Genomic DNA, 20,980 nt, shown 5'->3' with positions numbered 1-20,980 from the left:
CGTAACTGAAAAAATAAAATAAAATGTCAGTTATGAAAAAAATAAAATAAATGAGGAAATTGAATCACAAAGAGGTAAGGGACTTGACAGGATCAAACAGCTGGTAAGTGTCCAAGCCTGGATTTGGATCCAGGTTTTCCTGACTCCAAATCCATCCCTTTCTCCACTATACCCTATGTTCCCACTCACCCCACTGGGCACCTCTGTGGACCCTTACTCTTTTTACCTCACACTGAGTCCATTCTTAACACACTATGAGGTTAGTGACTGTCCAATCTACATAAAAAATGCCCATGTTACATGGAAATAATGGTCTTCCCTTTGGCAATCAGAGCCAGAGTTCTGCCTATATCTACTAGAATACCTCCCCCACCCCCAACAACCCCATGTTTAGTCCCAGATGAGCCCCAGGCTTCAACAGCTGAGAACACAAACTTATAAACAATATTTCCCTTCTTCAGCAAGGGCCCTCCTCTTCCTAAAGGGTATCCACAAAATGTGATAGCCAGAGGAGCCTTTAAAAAAACCAGTGACTGGGCGGCTAGGTGGCGTAGTGGATAAAGCACCGGCCCTGGAGTCAGGAGTACCTGAGTTCAAATCCGGTCTCAGACACTTAATAATTACCTAGCTGTGTGGCCTTGGGCAAGCCACTTAACCCCATTTGCCTTGCAAAAAAAAAAAACCCAACGACTTCATTCCATTCATCTAAAAAAATATTCCATTTTTATTTATCTTTAGTTTTTACATCACTTTTATTTCCAAATCCATCCCTATCCCCATCACCCAGCAAACTGTTCCTTGTTACAGAATTTTAAAGAAGGGGGGGGGGAATCATTTAGCAAGGGTTCTTTCCCTTATGAAATAGGAAAAAGTGCTAGCCCTGGACTCCAGAAGACCAGAAGACCAGAATTCAAATCTGACCTCAGACAATTACAATCCGTGTGATTGTAATCACTTAAATCTCTAACTTGGTTTCTGGTAGGTAATTAATAAATTTTTATACCCTAATAAGTGCTTTTCTTCATGGTCAATTTTTTTTTTGTTTCAATTTTTCCCCACAATTCTTTCCAATCTCATTTTATGGAGGAAGATGCTGACAGAGGGGAAGTGATTTCCCCAAGGTTAAGCAGCTTTTGAAAGGGTTAGGACAAAAGAATACCTCTTCTGGCTATTACCAGTTCAGGGTTCCACTAAAGCTTGGCTGGGGCCTTGAATGAGCGCATTAGAGCAGAAAAAGAAATCCTAGGGGGTGTGCAAAAGTGGGGAAATTCCTGGAGGTATCTTTCCACAACTTTTTGCCTTTGGAAGGAGGATGCAAGTAGGAGTGAGGGGGAGAGAGAAAGATGGAGCTTTGAAAAATCACTGGAACCCTTGGAACAGTTTGGGTCTTCTACGGTTGCTAAGGCAGCAGCCAGAAATCCCATCCTGCAATCTGTTCCTCCTTTCCCTCCCCACCACATATTAAATAGCAGCACCCCACTATGTAGCCTCAGGGATGGTAATTCCCCTCAATTTAGGCACTATTTTCACAGCTACACAGAAACAAGGGCCTTAGAAGGACAGAAGACAGGTTACATGAGACTAAGGAAACAGCAGATGGTGCCTCTGGGCTGTATGGTGATAATAATGATGATGATAATGATGATGATGATGATGACAATAAGAGCAACTCAAACAGAAACAATATTTAAGGTAGTGAAGGTATTAGTATTAATTAGTATTAACTGGGGGAAAGACTTGAGAATTCACCAATTTAGAGATCCCCCAGTGTGGGAAAACCCCTTTACTAAAGCAAATAAGCAGTTTATCTGTTATATATTGTCTTAGAGAGTTAGTTGCCTGGGGAACTGACCCATAAAGGGGTCACCCAGATGATATGTGTACCAAGACTTACACCCAGTCTTCCTGGCTCCAAGACCAGTTTTATGTATGTAACACCGGGATCCATTTTATAGATGGAGAAACCATAGTTAATGCTGGAGACCAGGATTTATAGTGTGGTCTTGGGACTGATGATCTTTCCAATACACAAAGGGATAACTCAGCTGCCTTAGGTGGACTGGTGCCTCAAGAAGTCTGACTGGTGTTTGGGGGAGGAGAAGGAGAGTGGAAAGAAAAGGTCCACAAGAAAAATGAGGATGAGAGCTGACCCAGGTCCCATTTAAGGACATGGGTGTTCTAGCCAGGCTGTGTGATGGATGACGAGCATCAGTTTAGGTAGCCTGACTTGGGATGGGGATGAGGCAGGAGTGATGGGGGGGGGGGGGGGGCGGTGAACAGGAGGAAGTGACTGACGTTCAGGAACACTGAAAACCCCCTACCTACTGGATCATTTTTCTTCAGCTAACTTCCTTATCTCTCACACACTTACTTCCCTGCCTCAAGAGTACCTGACATTTTGTGACTTTTAAGGCGGGGAGGTCCCTCCATTAGCCCTCTGCCCTCCTTCTGTAGAAAAGAAACCAGGCCCTAAGATCCAGAATAGGAATGGTTTGATAGTTAGACCTGGTCTTAGAAGTTATTGAGTCAACGATATCATAGATCAAGAAAGAACTCAACAGAATCAAACAGCATTTGAGCCTGGATTTAAACCCAAAAGGAACACACACACACACACACACACACACACACACACACACACACACACGCACACACACACAGTCACAATACAGATTAAGCTATAGTCACTGGAGATCTTCAAATGAAATAATATTTGTAAAACCTTTAGTACAGTGGGAGGGCTAGGTGGTAGAGTGAAAAGAGAACTGGGTCTGTAGACAGGAAGTCTCATCTTCTTGATTTCAAATCTGGTCTCAGATATATGCTAGCTATGTGACCCTGGGCAAGTCACTTAACCCTATTTGACTCAGTTTCCTCATCTGTAAAATGAGCTAGAGAAGGAAATGGCAAACTGCTATCTTTGCCAAGAAAATCCCAAATGGGGTCAGGAAGACTTAGACATGACTGAAACAAAAAATAGCACAATGTTCCTGGCATACTCTTTATTTTAGTAAAATATACTCCCTATTCCCCAAACCCCTAAAAGCTGATCTTAAACCAAGTATCAGATTCCTTCCTCAAGTGCCAGGCTGTAAATGCACAATGCACCTGGACACAGGTTAGGTGACTCTAACTTGCAAGGCTAAACCGCTTCCTCCCACTGGTCAGCAAAAATCCTGAGAGAATCACAATCACTTTGAGGTCTGAATTCTCTCATGAGAACAGAGTTGGCAGGATCCAGGATTAATCTGCACTGTTACACATGTCCCTACACTCTTCTGTCTGTGTCCTGACTTCATCCTTCCATCCCCTCCAACCCTCCTTAGTCATCACTGTTTCACTAGCTAGCTGAGTGACCTTAGTCAATCCCTCCTTCTGGGCCTAGTGTTTTCTCAGTTACAAAAAGTGTGAAAGGATCTCTGGTCCCTCCCACTTCTGACAGTCTGGAGGCCTATAGATTCTATTATACCGGGAAATTCTAAGAGGTAGATTCCATCACATGAGTAAATCCCAGAAGGTTCATTCACATCCAGCCTCAGATACTTACTAGCTGTATGGTTCTGGGCAAATCACTCAAAGCTTTATCTTAGTTTACTCAATTGGAAAATGAGGGGGTTGGACAATAATGCCTCTAAAATCCCTAGATACTTACTAGCTGTGTGAGCTTGGGCAAATCACTTCATCCTGTCTGCCTCAAGTTCCTCATCTGTAAAATGAACTGGAGAAGGAAATGACAAACTATCTTAGTATCTCTGCCAAGAAAACCCCAAATGGGGTCAGGAAGAGTTGGATACAACATAAAAATCACTGAAACAGCTGAACTCTGTATCTATCATCACTAATAAGACTATCTTTCAGATCTTACTCCTTGCCACATCAGGGAACTCTCAGGAAAGAATATATATAGAAGACAGATAATATCTCTAACCACTAACATTTCTATCTATTGCTTCCACTATCCACAAGTATCCAAGACTTCACACTTCCAGGTCAATCTGTATATCTAATGACCGATTCCATTTACCATTAAAAAGAGTTTTACAAACAGAATTGGGAAATTATATCCGGACAATAATATCCTAATGCATTGGGCTAAAACCAAACATTAATAATTTCTAATTCATTCATTGTTTGGAAAGAACCATGACACAGCTCCTCATCATTTAGAACATTTGATTTAATTTAATGTAGTGGGTTGTATAATCAGCCTCTAAGCCTACCAAAAGATCTACTCTCCACCCTTGGGGGCTAGCACGAGAGTGGCTTTGGGTAAAAGGAAGAAGAAGAGAGGGATCACTGGTGAGGATTAGATGCTGTGATTCATTTTGGCCCCAGGTACATGAGATCAACCCCCTCCTCCTTTGATGAACTGTTGGGGTGGGAAAGGAAGAAATAAACATTTATTATTTGCCTTTGTGCCTATGTGCCATTGAATAAGAGCTTTACAAATAATATCTCATTTGGTCCTCACAACAATCCTGAAAAGTGGATGTTATCATGATTCCCCATTTTACAAATGAGAGAACTAGGACAGACAGAGGTTAAATGACTTGCCCAGGGTCACACTGATAGTAATAGAGAACACACTGGAACTCCAGTCTTCATGATTCCAGGCTTAATCTTCCAAACTACTCCATCACCTACATGTCTATGGGATAGCTATGGGTCTGGAATATTGAATATAACTTTACAGAGTTTTTTTGATATATTGCTCAGTTTTTCAGAACTTTTTTTTTCCTTTCTTCATACTCTATAGCTTTCTGGGACAGGATGAAAAGAGAAATACAGAAGGAAATATGGATGATACAAAAACAAAATGTAGCAATAAAAGTTATTTTTTTTAAAAAGATTATGTGGGGGGTGGCTAGGTGGTGCAGTGGATAGAGCACTGACCTTAAAGTCAGGAGTACCTGAGTTCAAATCAGACCTCAGACACTTAATAATTACCTAGCTGTGTGGCCTTGGGCAAGCCACTCAACCCCATTGCATTGTAAAAACTAAAAAAACAAACAAACAAATAAACAAACAAACAAAAAAGATTATGTGGTTCCCCCAGATCTGCAGAGCAAGTGTTATTACCAGTTATTGGTTCCTGGAAAAGTATTGTTAAAGAGCAATAGATTTGGAGCAGGAGGACCTGAATTCAAGTCTCAGTTCATGTTATGTGCCCTTGGTCAATCACTTCCCTCCCTGAGACTCAGTTTCTTCCTCCACAAAAACTAAGATTTCTTTTTCCAGTGTGTTGATCAGTTTTGCTGGCTTTCCCACCCTTTTTTTTTTTCCTCTTTAAATAAAAAATATTCTTTGTGATAAGGGATGGCTCTCTGGGAGGGGAAGGAGAGAGATCAGGAGGAAAATCTAGGCAATGTAAAAACAAAAGTTACCAATCAGAATTCATTTTTTAAATGAAAGAGTTGAAACTTGGCCCTAGAGAAGAGTTGGGAAAATAAGCCTTTGGGGGGTGGCAAGCTGTAGATTTGGAATATTGTACCAGATGTCAGGCACAGTTGACGTAGTCGGTGAATGACTTTTCTTCCTCTTTCTTTTTTAATCTTTGTTTACAAAGAATGGTTGCTGGGTAGAGGTATATATTCTGAAATATAGGTGATGTAAAACCAAAAGGTGTTTTTTTTATTTTTTTCAAAAGGGTGGGGGTTGGGCAAGATTGAAATCTGGGCTTTAAATCTAAGATTTTAGCACTTGGGTGTGGCCTCAGACAAATCACTTAACTTCCCAGTAAAAAGCAGCTGAAGACTTCTACCTCCCTTGCATAGTTGTAAGGAAAAGATTTTATATATCAAGATGATTCTCCTCCTCTCGGGATGCACCTGGAAATTCTCCTCTGGGTCCTCTCCTGCTTCTGACTTTATCTCTACCCAGCAATCCTATTCCCCAAGGGAGAAGAGTGGAAAAATTAAATGGTCCATCCCATGACTTGTTGATAAATGGGGTGAGATGAGGGAAGGGAAATCAAGGAAGGGGAAAGGAGTGGGCAACATTGATCACATAGGACTATAGAAATAGAACCATTACTGAAGAGCCTTAAAAATGATCTACTCTGGTATGTAGCAGGTGCTCCAATCCTGAGTGAATGAATGGGGAAGTTATAAAAGAAATGGAAGAGATGATCTCTGAGATGCCCCCAGCACTAACATTGGGAGATCTGAGGTTAAATGGGACTGGGAATTTCAGAAGATCCCTTCCAACTCCCTTTCTTACTCCCACAGATATCCAAGTAAAAAGCTAATAATCCAAAACTGGTTGGTTTCACACTAACAGCCCCTGGGCCCAGCCCCTACAATCTCCTCTAGTCTAAGAAGGAATGTGAGCAGATAAGGAAGAGGAAAGTCAAATACCTGACAGCATGTACTCAAGAGCATTGAAGTAACCTGCTTCTTTTGAAACATTCTTGGGAAGCTGTCCATATAGGCTGTGGTCTAAGCATTAGCACATGTAAGACTGTCACAGGCTAGGTCCCTGGAGGGACTTACCACATTACTGAGAGATCCTGCCCCAAGCTCAATTATATCCAGGCATAATCCTACTTCTTTTTCTTCTTTTCCACCCCCCCCCACCCCCCATCGATTTTATTCTCTAAGGGAGAGGAGAAGGCCAGGTCCCCAGCAATTGGTGGTTCAAACAGAACCTGGGAGAAGACGGGTCAGAGAATCTAAGAATCATGTCTCCCTTTCAAGGGAGTGACATGTCACCCTTGAAAGGGACCTCAGAGAGTTAGACCTAGAAAGGAAGTCATCTAGTAGCAACCCTTTATTTTACGAATAAGAGGAAATTGAGGCCGAGGAGACAAAATGTCTCCGGTCCAAGGTCAGGCAGGGTAGTAAGCAACATTCAAATTCGGACTCTCTGACTTCAAATCCATCATTTTTTTTTATTACTTTGATCTTTATGTCCAAACAAAAAAAAAAAAAAATTAAGAGATGAGGAAACTGAGACCCAAGGTCACATAGCTAATGTCAGACCTGGGACTAGAACCCAGGTGAATAGTGAGAGTAGATCAGCTCCTTTTCTGGAGTCACTCTTCTCCTGCTGCCCTACCCTACTCCCACCACCCCCTTTACCAGATTTCTGGGTCCCAAGCTTTCAAGGGAGAGTCTAGTTTCCCTCACCTTTCTTCATCCCCACCCTCCAAGCACTCAAGCCTTCTCCTGCCAATCCCTTGCTGCCAACGTTCTCCCTGAAGCATCCAATCCTTTTCGCTGCCTTCTCACCCCCAAATGGGGGATGTAGAGCCCTCTGACATTGAGAGACAGGGTCTGCTGCCCCCCCTCAATGCCTCCAAGGGTTGAGGGGGCTGGCCTGGAGAAGGGCTCCCGAGCTCTCGGGTGGAGGGGGTGGGGAGAAGGGAAAGGGGGCCAGTCCCCCGGCCCCGGCCCGGCCCCGGCCCGGGACAGCACCGGCCGGTGGGATCCCGGGCGGGAATGAAGGGGGCCGGCACGGGGATGCTCGGGGGGCTGCCCGCCTCTGTAACCCTTTGCAGCCCATGGCGCCCGAGCCACTGCGCGGCCTTGACCTCCCCTGACCCGCCTAGCGTCTAGGAGGCCGGGCTGGGCCGGGACCGTGGGGGGCGCCTGGGGGGCGGGGGGCGGGTCCCCTCCGGACCGCAGCCCTCGGGCGGGGGGGATGGAGGCAAAAGTCAGGAGAGGAAGCAAAGTTTGGGGCGGCGGCGGGCGCGGGGGTCCCCGGCGGCCCCGGCCGCGCGCACTCACCAGCACGCGGCTGAACCTCTCCTCCAGCTCGCCGGCCGCGGGCATGGGCTGCCTGGGGGCTGCGGGCGGCTTGTGCGGCGGCGCGGCCGCGGCCGGGGGGTGGTCCCCGCTGCCCGCCGCGTTGCCCATGCTGCTGCCCACCCAGCCCGCCAGGCGCCTCCAGGCTCCGAAATCCAGCTTTCCCGGCGGCGGGGGCTCCCGAGCCGCGGGGCGCTCAGTCCATGGTGCCCGGGGCGGGCGTCCCGTCCAGCCGGGCCGAGGGCTGGCGCTGGGCGCGGTGGGGGCGGCAGGACGCGCGCAGGCTGCCGGCGCGGCTCCCCCTCCGCGATCGCCCAACTTCTGGGCTCCTTCCCTTTGCGCGCACAGCCAGACCGCATTTCACTGCGCACCCAGCCCCGGGGGGGCGGGGGCCCGGGGGCAGGGCGCGGCCCGGCCCGGGGGGCGGGGGCTCGGGGTCCCGGGGAGCCATGGCCCGCCGAGGGGGATCCACCTGCCGGAGAGGGAGCGGGGAGTCGGGCGGCCGGGCCGCGCCGTGGCTCCGGCGCCGCCGCCTCAGGGTCCTAAAACCTCTCTTTGCTCGGGTCCGCGAGGGGCCAAGGTTGGGAGGGGGCGGGGACTAGCGGCAGGGCAGGGCGCAGGCCGGGGGGGGGGGGGGGGGTACCTGGGGCCCGGCGGGGAGGGGGAGGCCGGGACTGGGCCGGACAGCGGTCCTCCGCCTCAGCCCGCTCCCCCTCCCCCTTCCCCGGCCACTCATTCCGGAGGAATGGGGGCTCCCTGGAAGCGCCCAGACTCAGCAACCTCTTCCCCGAGCTCTGGGGGACCCCCTGCGGACCCCGCCGGATCCACTGCCTGCTCCTCTCACTCTGCACCCCTCCCCTCCCTCCAGCATCTCTAGCCCCCAGAGCCTTTCCTGACCCCTCCTCAGCCTCCCCGGGCTGGCGCTCTGCCTCTCAGGGTTCTCCTCCCAGGCTCCGGGTAGACTCACAGGACTTCTCTCCAGGATACAGACGCTTTGAGATTAACGGTGTTTTCTCCTTTTTTTTTTTTTTTTTTTTTTTGTATTTATAATCTCAGAAGTGAGCCTAGTGCCTGACCTGAAGGAGAGGTGTGACAGCCTGCCCAGGAGTTGTTCAGATTGATTCCACATCGGGCATTGTGACAAGCTCTGGCACAGCATCTCTGTCCAGGGGCTAATGGGGAGAACACAATGCAAACCACGCTGTAGGCGCAGATAGATAGATAGCTCTACTCACAGGGGGAGGACATCTCGGACAGAAGGCAGGAGCCGCAGAGGACCTCCGGCTGGAGGTGGGGTTTGAGCCTTCAATGAATGAAACTGGGAAGCAGAGGTGAGAACGGAGAGGATTCCAGGCATGGCATACTGCCAAGGAAAAGGGACAGAGTTGACTGATAGATCGATTAAGGTCGAGCCTGCCAAGCTGCAGGGTGGAGTTGGAACAGACCCTCAAAGACAGTCACAGCTGCCTACCCTGACTGGAGCATCTTTTTCCTAGGAACTGCCTATCATCTGCCCCACCTTGGACTGGTTATGATATAAGGGGTGGGGGTGGGGTCGGGTGGGAATGGCAGCGCAACGTGTTGGTCTGCTGCCTTTAGTCTCTCATCAAAGAGATTTTCCTTACAACACAGTTCTAACCATGTCACCTCTTCCTCCCCGCCTCAGTAAACTCCAATGGCTCCCTATTCCCTCCAGGATCAAATATCTTCAGTATGGCATTCAAACCCTTCATAACCTAGTCCCCTTCTACCTCTCCAGGCTTCTTAATATTTACTCCCCAACATATCTTCTCCATTAATCTCTTTCCCGGTTGTTCAATGAACAAGATACCTCATCTCTCAGGTCCAGGCATTTTCACTGGATGTTCCCCATCCCTGCACAGCTCTCCCTCCTCTTCTCCTTCTACTGACTTCAAGTCTCCACCAAAATCCCATTTAATAAGGAAGTCTAACCCCTCTTAGTTCTAGTGCCTTCCCTCTTTTAATTATGTCCTTTTTATTCCATATTTGCCTTGCTTGTAACGTATATGTTTGCTTGTTGTAAGCTCCATTAGATTGTAAACTCAATGGGGACAGGGATTGTCTCTTGCTTCCTTTTGTATCCCCAGTTCTTAATAATTGTTTATTAACTGACCGTGGGACTCCAGGACCCTCCTCTAATCCTACTATTGCCCAGCTACTCATGCTGAAGGTAATAGGGTTTACAGGACCTAGCTAATTGGAACTGGAATCAGAAGAGTCTCAGAATCAGAAGGCTCTTAGAGGTCTTACAGGCTGAGTCTGATATGAATTCTGATTCCATTCCTCTTCCTCCTCCTCCCCCCATCCCATCTGATGATCAGTCCCTGGTTTCTCAACATCTAAAAATCTCAGTTCTTTCTCAGAAAAATGAAAAAATGTAATTAGATGCCTCTACTAGAGTTCTACTATGATGCCTTAGGTAACTACCATGAAGATGACCCAGTGGAAAAATCAAGCTCTGACAGGTTTTATCAAGCTGGAAAACCTTAATGATGATAACTAACATTTATGTAGCACCTGTGCTGGGTAGTATACTAGGCTCTTGACCAATATTCTCTCATTTGATCCCAATTTTACAATTAGGGAAATTGTGGTTAAGGAACTTGCTCGGGGTTACACAATTTTCAGATTCCTTATAAGAGCACCTACCTTCCAAGATTGTTATGAGGATCAAATGAGATAATATTTGAGCTTTCTGACTTCAGATTTGCAATTCTATCTGCACCACCTAACTATGAGAAGGGGGGTGGGAGGAGGGGAGACCTCAGAGTTAGGGTCTTCACTATGGTGACTATAGGTAGAAGTTTTATTTTGATTAGTTTCCTCAAAGTTCAGCCATGATGCAGTAGAAAGGTTGTACTCTTCCATAGCCAGAGGGAGGACTCACATAGATGAAATCTCAATTCTTTGAACATTGACAAGATTCTCTACAAGGTGCCTTTCAGGTCTGTATTCTTTTTTACTACTTGAGTAAAAACAGGGGGGGGGGGGAACTTTTAAAAAATTTCCCTAAATTAGCATCGGGAGAGAGGAAGGCAGTCCTGAGAAGCTCTGAAAATAAGTGGAGACAAGAGCCCACACTTCACTCTCCCTCTCTCCACAACTATTACAGAATCACAAATAAGAATTCATATTAGGAGTCAGGAAAAGAGATTCCATATAGATTTGGGAAAATTGAAGGTCAGAACCATGGTTTCCTTGAAGTCTAGAGTTGGCTAGATGAGTGCCCTGCTGACCTGAGGTGACTCCTTCAACTGCCAAGGTCGTTGGACAATAGTCATCATAAACTCCAGTAACAATTAGATGGGATATCTCCCAACACATTCCTGGAGAGACAAACAAAAATTCCTCTGGAAAACACTAGGGATCTGCTGAAATCCTAGATACCTTCCAACCTTGCACTAAAATCTAATCATTGCCCCTTGTGGTCTGCTGAGTCTAGAAAGGGGTCGAAACTAATTATAGAACCAAACCCAGATAAGTTAATATAAGATTATTTGAAGGAGAAACTATTACCTGGAAGATAAGGGCAGGAAAGAGGAGGCTTATGAAGGCTTATTTCAGTCCTTCAAAGAGTCTACAATTAGTGTGTAATATTAAAGGCATAAACAATGGTAACATATGGTAGAATGTGGTAAGTGCTGCCAGAAATATGAGAAAACTTCATGGAGGAATAGGCATTTGAGCTAAGTCTTAGATTCTAAGAGCTAGATTCACGGTTGAAAGAAGATTAATATTTCTCAGGTCAGAGACAGAGGATGAGAACATTCTGAGGGGACTGAGCAGCCTGAGAAATGATGGGGAAGGATATGGAATGCTGGACAATTTACACTCATTAGAACATAAGTTACATAAGGGTAGAGTCTAATGAAAATTACATCTGGAAACTGGAGCCAGAGCTTGGAAGGCCTTGAAGGAGTCTGCATTATATTCAACACACAATAGGCAAAGGCTTCTGAGCAGAGGCTGGGATGTTCATATAAGTGTTTTGGAAATGTTGACATGGGAGTGGTGGGATGGTCCAACCAGAAGGCAACAAGCTTTTATTTGGCACTGACTAGTACAAGGTGATAAATGGCTTTATTTATAAGTATTTGAAGCAACACTAGGAGGTAACATGGAAGGTAGAAAAACAGCAAGGAACTATATATTGTCTCAGGAATACCTGCTATGGTCCCATACTTGGGATCCTGTTATCTAATAATAGGTCCTGTTACTGCTCCTTTGGGAAAATGAAGAGGACAAAGTAAGCGGCTTGCCCAGCTAGTCACACAGCTAGTAAGTGACTGATTTGAACTCAGGTCTTCCTAGCTCCACAACCTGTGATAAATCCACTATACCACCCAGCCACCTTGTTGGAAGAAGGTGAAACTGAAGATGGGAAGATCAGAGATTATGACAATAGTTCAGAAGAGAGGCCCTGGACTAGTATAATGGCAAAGGGAATCTAAAGGCTCATAGAATCATAAATTTAGAGATCCACAGGACCTTAGAGTCCCAATTCAATCTCATTTTACTGATAAGTAAACTGAAGTTTAGGAAGCTGACACAAGTCTTGACCAAGGTCATATGAATACTTTTTTTTTAAAGTGGTAGAACCCAGATTCTTTGACTTAATTCTTTTCACCACTTTACATAAAAGATAATTTCAAAGGGAGATACTGATGGCCTGACAAATGGTTGTTTAGATATGAAGAGGTAAACTCTTTAACTTTCCTGGGCCTCAGGATCCTCCATCCTCTCCTTTCTCCCACTAGGTCCTCTCTCTTTGGTCGGGTGGATGGTATAACTTTTTTTAATGAAGCAGACAAACCTCTCCTACTCCTGAAAAGTCTCACTCCGCCAATAATGGTTCTGTGCTGCCCCCTTCTGGGAAGAGAAGGTCTACTATCCAACATACGGATTTGTGAAGAGCAAGGTCAGGGAGACCCAGTTTTTCAGTGTCATTAAAAGACACAGGTTAATCTTACTGGGTTGCTGCCACTTTCACATTTTAACTTCTTTGAGCAAAATGAACCTCATTCTATACCACTCTTGTTCATTTTTTCCCCTGAATCAATTAATCCTGAACAGGGGTGCTATCCAATGTACTTCAAGACTTTGTCTAGGTCTTTTAACATACTGTGGCACCAAATTGCCCAGTCCATCTTTTATCTGTAAAATATCCTTGGTGGGATAGTTGGATGGTGCAGTAGATAGAGAGTGCAAGACCTGGAATCAGGAAGACTTGAGGTCAAATCCAACCTAGCTGTGACCCTGGGTAAGTCACGTACCCTTGATTGCCTCTTGAAAAAGAAAGTTTGAGAATTGCCCATCTCTGTTTCACACAGTGGCAATGAAGATAATTTGGAAACACATTGTAAACTGTGAAAGGATATGCAAATATAAAGTGTCAGTATTCTGTTCACAGAATCACAGAATTTCCAGGCTGGGAGGGACCTCGGAGGCAATTCTCAGACTAGGGATGACCTCTACAACTATTCAGACAAATGGACTCTAAGCCTTGCTTGAAGAATTCCAGAGATGGAGCTCTCATAACCTTTCAAGCCAGCCTGGTTCACTTTTAGATAGCACAAATAGTGAGGAAGTTTTTCCCTGAAAAGAACCTAAAACCTAAGCCTGAAACTCCTACCCATTATTCCTAATTCTACTTTCTGGGGTCAAACAGAAAGACTCAAAACCTTCTTGAATGTGACAGTTTCTTGAATACTTGAAGATAGCTACCATGATCCCTAAAGGACCTCTATTTTCCAGGCTAAACATTCCCACTGCCTTCAGCTGATCTTCTGAATACTTCCTCTCTAGTTTTCTAGTTTTCTCAGCATGCAAGTCACCTTCCTCTGGATCCTCCAGCTTGTCAAGATTATTAGAGTACTCAATGCAAAATGAGACAAATTTTGTTTTTATTGATTATTTGTCGTTGTTCGGTCAGTTCAGTCTTGTCTGACTCTGTGACCTTCTATTTGGGATCTTCTTGGAAAGATACTAGAGTGACTTGTCATTTTCTTCTCCAACTCATTTTACAGATAAGGATACTGAGGTAAACAGTATTAAGTGACTTGCCCAGGGTCACACAGCTAGAGTCATTAGAATGAATCTTCCTAATTCCAACCCCAGTGCTCTATCCTCTGTACTACTTAACTGTGTCTTTATTGACTACATATTTTCATAATGGGTTTTGTTGTTCTTATGCTCTTGTTTGGGAAGTAGGGAGGAGGGTTAGAGAAGAGGAAGATCTTGGCTGTTAAAAATATTTTTTTAAAAATATGCTTACAGTAGCCAGAATGCAATATAATATTCTTTATGCAATCTGAATAAGGTTTATATTTACAGTCCTTAGTTGACTAATTGATGATGACAGTGATGGCCATGGTGGGTAGTGTCTGAGTTTCATCTAGATACACTCTGGTGTAGGAAACCCAGAAAGTCCAAGGAGGTGAAACTTCTCTGAGCTTTGTACATTCATGTATTCATTCATCCAATCAGCATTAATTAATCAACTACTGGGTACTAGGGGCAGCAAGGTGGCACAATGAACTGGGCTTGGGATCAGGAAGGCTAAACTCCATGAGTTCAAATCTATCATTTCCTAGCTTGTAACCCTAGGTAAGTCACTTACCTTGTTTGTCTCAGTTTCTTCATAGGTCATTCTTTCCTGAGGAAGCAAATGGCAAACTACTCCAGTATCTTTTTCAAGAACAGTCCAAAATGGGATCATGAAGAGTCAGACAAGACTGAAGAATAACAAAACTGAGTGGGAGGCACTTTGCAAGGAACTGGAGATACAGAGACCAAAACAAAATAATTCCTGCTATTACATTCCATTGAAGGAAACAAAAAGTATACATGTCATTGTACCAGATACTTCTTCAGCACTTCATATTTAAAGGGAAATCAGGGGCAGCTAGGTGGTGTAGTAGATAAAGCACGGGCCCTGGAATCAAGAGTACCTGGGTTCAAATCTGGTCTCAAACACTTAATAATTACCTAGCTGTGTGGTCTTGGGCAAGCCACTTAACCTTTGCCTAAGCAAAAACCTAAAATAAATAAATAAATAAAAATAAAGGGAAATCAAGGACCCAGGAAGTTTGACAGAGGAAGGCCACTGAAACTAAGACTGCCAAAGAGAAAACAACACAAACAGTAAATACTGGGGGCGGCTAGGTGGTGCAGTAGATAAAGCACCAGCCCTGGAGTCAAGAGGACCTGGGTTCAAATCTAGTCTCAGACACTTAATAATTACTTAGCTGTGTGACCTTGGGCAAGCCACTTAACCCCAATGCCTTGAAAAAAAAACAAAGGAAAAAAAACAGTAAATACTGTATTAACTCTGGACTTTGAATGTTAGGTCCTGTGTGACCTTAGGTATAGTTTCCCTGGGACATAGTTTCCTCATATAAACTGAGGAATGGAACAGATAACCTTAGAGGTTCCTTCTAGCCATAGGACTATAATTCCATAACAGTGGAAAATATCCTAACCCAAGTGGATTCAAGCCAGCAAACTCCTCATTTTATAAATAAGGAAACTGAGGCTTATGGGGGATGAACTAGCTTGCCCAGGACCACATGGACTCGGGTCCATAACTGGCTTTCTCCCTTCCTTCCACTGACTTTGGATTCAGGCTTCCAGGGGACCATTAAGGGGACAATGAACTACAGGGCTTTGACTTTAGGGGTTGATGCTGTCATATCCAGAGATGTACGCATCCAGTGATTGATCTTGCACTGAAATTCTAAATCATGTATCATACACAGGAGCCTCCTTGGAAGACCATACAGAGACAGAAAAGATACTAAGTTCCAAGATTGCCATCTATTATGAATGCCATTTTCTCTCTCTTTTTTAAATGATCTATGATAAAGTAAATCTTTTCCCATAGGTGCATATGATCAGAAAACCCCCAGTCACACCTGAAGATCTAGGAGCAGAAGGGGGAAATTTAGGAGATGGCTGGAGGCAGAGGTCTTTACATAAAAGATTGCATGATTTATTTCCTTTCACTTTCTGCTATATAGAACAAAAAATGTCATCACATTATGCCAAATCTTTGAATATATAACCATGGGAAGTTGAGAATTGATAATAGGGAAGGGCACAGAAAGTTCATAAACTGTATTTGGACCACTGGCATCATATTTTGGCATTTTGAGTGATATTTGCTAACCAAACAAATTCAGTTTCATCCCTTAGATTAATGCCTGACTTGAACAGTAAGGTTTAAGTCAAACCTTCAGGGGCAGTCACAGAAGCAGAGGAGGATGGGGGAAGGAGGTAGTCTAGGCAACATTTATAGATGGGTTCTCTGATAGCCAGAGTAAATACTTAACTTTTAGAAAGTCAATGTGGACTGAGGGTCCCAGTAGACAGAGCTCCACGTGATGGGCAGTCTAAGTTCTAAAGGTGTGAGAAGACCATTTTATGATCGGGTTCTTTGACTCAATGGACATCTGGGAAGAGCTTAAGCTGGGTCCTAGAAAATGAACAGGATCTTCATAGGTGGGAGATAGGGCAGAAAACAGTCAAAAAGAGCCCTGGATATTTTTTATAAAATATTTTAATAATGATATAGTTCACAAACTTAAAATTTTTGAAGACACAAAACTTAGATAGTTAAGTATCTTGAATGACAAGTCAGAGTCCAAAAAGCCAAGAACAATGGACTGAACATAATAAGATGAAATTTACTAGGAACATATAGAAAGGCTTATATTGGATTCAAAATGTCAACTCCAAATTTGGAATTATGTTCAAAGGGCAATAAAAATGTGCATACCCTTTAGTCTAGCAATACCATTACTAGATCTATATCCCAAAAAAGGGTAAAAACCCATATATAGGGGCGGCTAGGTGGCGCAGTGGATAGAGCACTGGCCTTGGAGTTAGGAATACCTGAGTTCAAATCCAACCTCAGACAATTAATAATAATTACCTAGCTGTGTGGCCTTGGGCAAGCCACTTAACCCCATTGCCTTGCAAAAAAAAACCCTAAAAAAAACCATATATATATATATATATATGTATATATACATATATATATGGTACATATATATGGCTATATATATATATACATATATATAGCACCTCTTTTCATAGTGGCAAAGAATTGGAAATTGAGGGAATACCCATCAATTGGGAAATAGCTGAACAAATTGTGGTATATAAATATGTTGGAACACCATCATTCTATAAGAAATCATGAGAGATGGGACTTCAGAATAGCCTGGAAAAATTTGCATGAACTGATGCTGAGCTATATGAGCAAAACCAGAAGATTGTTATATACACTTACTATACATATTACTATATTGGGTGATGATCAACTATGATGGACATGTTCATTTTAGCAGTACAATAATCAAAGGCAATTCTAAAAGACTTATGATGGAAAAAAAACATATATAGTCATGGAAGGAACTGTGGAGTTTAAATGCAGACCAAGTTTACTATGTTCAATTTTTTTAAATTGCCTTATATATAATTTTATATTTTTTCTCTAATATTTTTCCTGTTTTGATTTGATTCTTCTTTCACAACATGATTAATATAGTTAGCATGGTTAAACATGTGGAGCCTATATTAAATTGCTTTTTGTCAAGGAGGGGGGAAAGGAAGAGAAAAATTTGAAACTGAAAAGCTTTCCAAAAAATGATTGTTGAAAACTATCATTGCATGTAGTTGGAAAATTAAATAAAGGCAAAATATTTTTTAAAAAGTCAGCTCCACAAATATATATATATATATATATATATATATTTTAATTTAATTTTTGTCACCAAATTCTTTCCCTACCATTTCCCCAACCCATATATACCCCCCACTTACTTGAGAAAGGAAGAAAAACAAAATCTAAGTATTTATAATCAAGCAAAGCAATTTTTCTACATTGACTATATCAAATATATATATATATGTCATATACATGTATGTGTATGCATGTAATATATGTATACCTATATAAAGGACTATATATGCATAAGCATAAATGTATATATATATGTACACCCAATTTAAAAGGATTCATTATACATATGTATAAATACATACACACATGTGTGTATACATGCATACAAAATGCCTCAGTTTGCATTTTGAGTCTTATCAGTTCTCAATCTAGAGTTAGGTAGTATGTTTCATCATACTAATCAGAGTTCCTACATCCTTCAAAGCTGTGTTTATCACACTGTTGTTATTGTATACATTGTTCTCCTAGTTCTTTTCACCTCACTTCATATCAGTTCATATAGTCTTTCCAGGTTTTTCTGAAACTACCCCCTTTATCACTTCTTATAGCACAACAGTATACCAAAACATTCATATACCATAATTTGTTCATTCATTCCCCAATTGATGGTCACTCACTCAATTTCTAATTCTTTGCAACCACAAAAAGAGCTGCTTTTTTTAATTTTTCTATTTATAATTCTATTATATTTTTCTATATATGAGTCCCTTTCCTCTTTTTTTGATCTTTTTAAGTTAGAGAGCTAGTAGTGATATCACTGAGTCTAAGGATGTGCAGAGTTCAGTAGTTTGGGGGAAGCAGCTCCAAATTGCTTTACAACTACCAACATCCAAGTGTGAAATGGGGTGATATGATTAGGTGATAATAATTCCTTGAAAAACATTGAGATTTTTAGTGAACTGCAAACTCAAAAAAGCTAATGCACTTTTATTTTCCATTAAGTTAATCATTAAGCAAGTATTTAATAAGCATTCACCATGTTCTAAACACTGGACTTAACTCTGGGGATATAAATACAAAGAAAAAAGAGAGTACCTGCCCTCAATGAGCTTACATTCTAATGGAAGAAGACATCATAAAAAGAGAGCTGAAAAGGGGAGGAAAGATAACTACATGGGGAAATGATGTAAAATACAAAAAACAATATAGAGACATAGCCGCTGAAGAGAAATAGAGTATCCAGGATAAACAAGGTGATAGCTTTGCTATATCTTTGCTCTAGTGTGGAAGATAGTAGTTGTTACTAGCTTGTATATACTGGACCAGCAGTCCTCAGACTTCTTGGTTTCTGAATCATTTTACACTCAAAAATTAAAAGCAAGCTTTTTTATATGTAAGTTATATCTATCAATATATATCAATTTAGAAATTAAAATATTTTAGTATTACTATAAAAATAGATTTATACTTGTGGACCTCTTGAAAAGGGTCTTGGAGGGGCAGCTAGGTGGCACAGGAGGACCTGAGTTCAAATCTAGCCTCAGAAACTTAATACTTAGCTATGTGACCTTAGGCAAGTCACTTAACCCCACTGCCTTGCCAAAAACCAAAAAAAAAAAAAAAAAGAAGAAGAAGAAGAAAAAGGTCTTAGAGACCCTCCCTCCCCAGGAGTCCTCAGACCACACTTGGTTCTAGAGTTATTTCTTTCTGCTTAAGTTCCTGCTTCTCAGGAATCCTAACCTTCTGCTTTCTGCCTTCACCACCCTTTGCAGTGATAAAATCCCTATTTATCACATGCCCTAGTCCTTTGACTCTGAAAATACTGTGTATAAAGATTTGTGTCTGTATGTGCAATATTCATTTTCATTTCACTTCGTACATGGAAATTGTCTTCTCTGGGGTTTAATAAGCTCTAGATTTAAAACAAAAAAGGAATTGAATTCTCTTGATGGATAATTATTGTAGTGGCATGCTATCTAACTGAAGGATTAAAGAGGGAAGCACTGAAAACACAAAAGCAGACCTGAACTGTTTACTCAGGGTAACAAATAAATACAAACTATATTGAAAGTAAAGAGAAAATAATTTCAAGAAGAACACAAGCAACTTGGGAGAATCTAGATAGGGCTCTGGTAGGAAGTACTTGAACAGATCTTTGAAAGAAGCTGTGAAAGATCCTAAAAGGAAGAGATAAAGAAAAAGTGAATTCCAGGTATGACGGAAATCTTGTGAGAAGGGAGATAGGATAGGATGTACAAAGATCAGCAAGTCGGTCAATCTGGCCAGAATACAGAATGCATGAAGTGGAGTGAATACAATGAGTGTGGTGTGTGGGCTGGAGTCAGACCCAGAAGGGCTTTAATTGCCAAATAGGGGAGTTTGAATTTTATCCTAGAGGCAAGAGAGAGTCACTGGTGCTTCTTGTGTATGAGAATGGCACATGTCCATGTGGCATAATCTGGTAGTCATATATCTACTATCTCCATTGGCAAGGAGCATTCCTTAGGTTGGAGGCCATTAGATACAGCACCCTAGATGCCACTGACCTTTGGTTAAGAGCAATGACTTATCATGCAAACCTTGTAAAGGAAGCAATGACCAGGGTTGACAGGGGGTGAGGGACTTTAACATCCTTCTTGGTTGGATATTTCAGTTATTGTGTTAAAATGGAAACCAAGTTGGGTTGGAATGCCACTTCTGCCACTTAATTGGGAAACTTTTTTATAAAATAAAAAGTTTAGACTAACCAATCTCTAATGTCCAATTCTAAATATCTGGACCTTAGTGTTAATGAGGGAGTTCATTTTCTAAAGACTCCATCCTAACCTTTGAGATTTTTGATGTCCTTGGGTAGCTCAGTGAAGACCAGAGTTCAAATGAACCTGAGATACTTAACTAGCTGTGTCACATAACTATTGTCTGCTATTTGTATATTAGAAGTGATAACAGGACCTCTCTCCCAGGGTTATTGTTAGGATCAAAGGAAATGATATTTGTAAAGACTCTGCAAATCTTAAATCATTATATTAAATTCTATTGTTAATATTAGACTTTGATATCAAAAGCATTAAAAGAAAGGGCTCTTAGGAACACTAAAAAATAAGATGTGGGGGCAGCTAGCAGGGAATACAGCACCAGCCCTGGAGTCAGGAGTCCCTTTATTCAAATCCAGCCTAGCTGTGTGACCTTGGGCAAGTCACTTAACCCCATTGCCTTAAATAAATGTTTAAAGAATTAAAAAAAGGGGCAGAGCCAAGATGGCAACAAGAGCGGATCTTGTCATAAATCTTCGAAACTAAGGACTCTAACTAAATTTTCAAGAGACAGAACCCATAGAGGGACCCAGTGAGGCAGTTCTCCTACTCAAGGTAACCTGGAAAAGAGCAGAAAGGCTCTGCTCCCTGGGGTGGTGGGGCGGCCCATCAGAGGAGTGGCCCACCAGAGCTTAAGAACATCAGCCTCCCAGAGGCAGCCCCAGGGTGTTGGGAGCCTCGGCTCACAGCAGCCGGGGAGTTTCCTGAGCTACACC

At 42.7% G+C, this 20,980-nt stretch overlaps 1 protein-coding gene across 5 annotated transcripts in view; it reads right to left on the bottom strand.

The window, feature by feature from the left end:
- The window catches only part of FMNL1 (formin like 1), an 86,725-nt gene that overhangs the window by 45,428 nt on the left and 20,317 nt on the right, over positions 1-20,980 (bottom strand). The window contains exon 1 of one of the 5 annotated variants that reach the window (XM_074224360.1): positions 7,728-8,154. The exons of 1 other annotated variant lie outside the window; for it this stretch is intronic. In XM_074224360.1, coding sequence (XP_074080461.1) covers positions 7,728-7,856 — 129 coding nt within the window. In that variant the 5' untranslated portion in view covers positions 7,857-8,154. Of the gene's footprint in view, positions 1-7,727; positions 8,155-20,980 lie in introns of those variants that run through there. 3 more of the 5 variants (XM_074224358.1, XM_074224361.1, XM_074224359.1) reach the window with 3 other exon arrangements.

Source organism: Macrotis lagotis, chromosome 2, assembly GCF_037893015.1.
Source record: "Macrotis lagotis isolate mMagLag1 chromosome 2, bilby.v1.9.chrom.fasta, whole genome shotgun sequence".
Classification (NCBI taxonomy): domain Eukaryota; kingdom Metazoa; phylum Chordata; class Mammalia; order Peramelemorphia; family Peramelidae; genus Macrotis; species Macrotis lagotis.
This window is presented reverse-complemented; position numbering and strand designations above follow the sequence as displayed.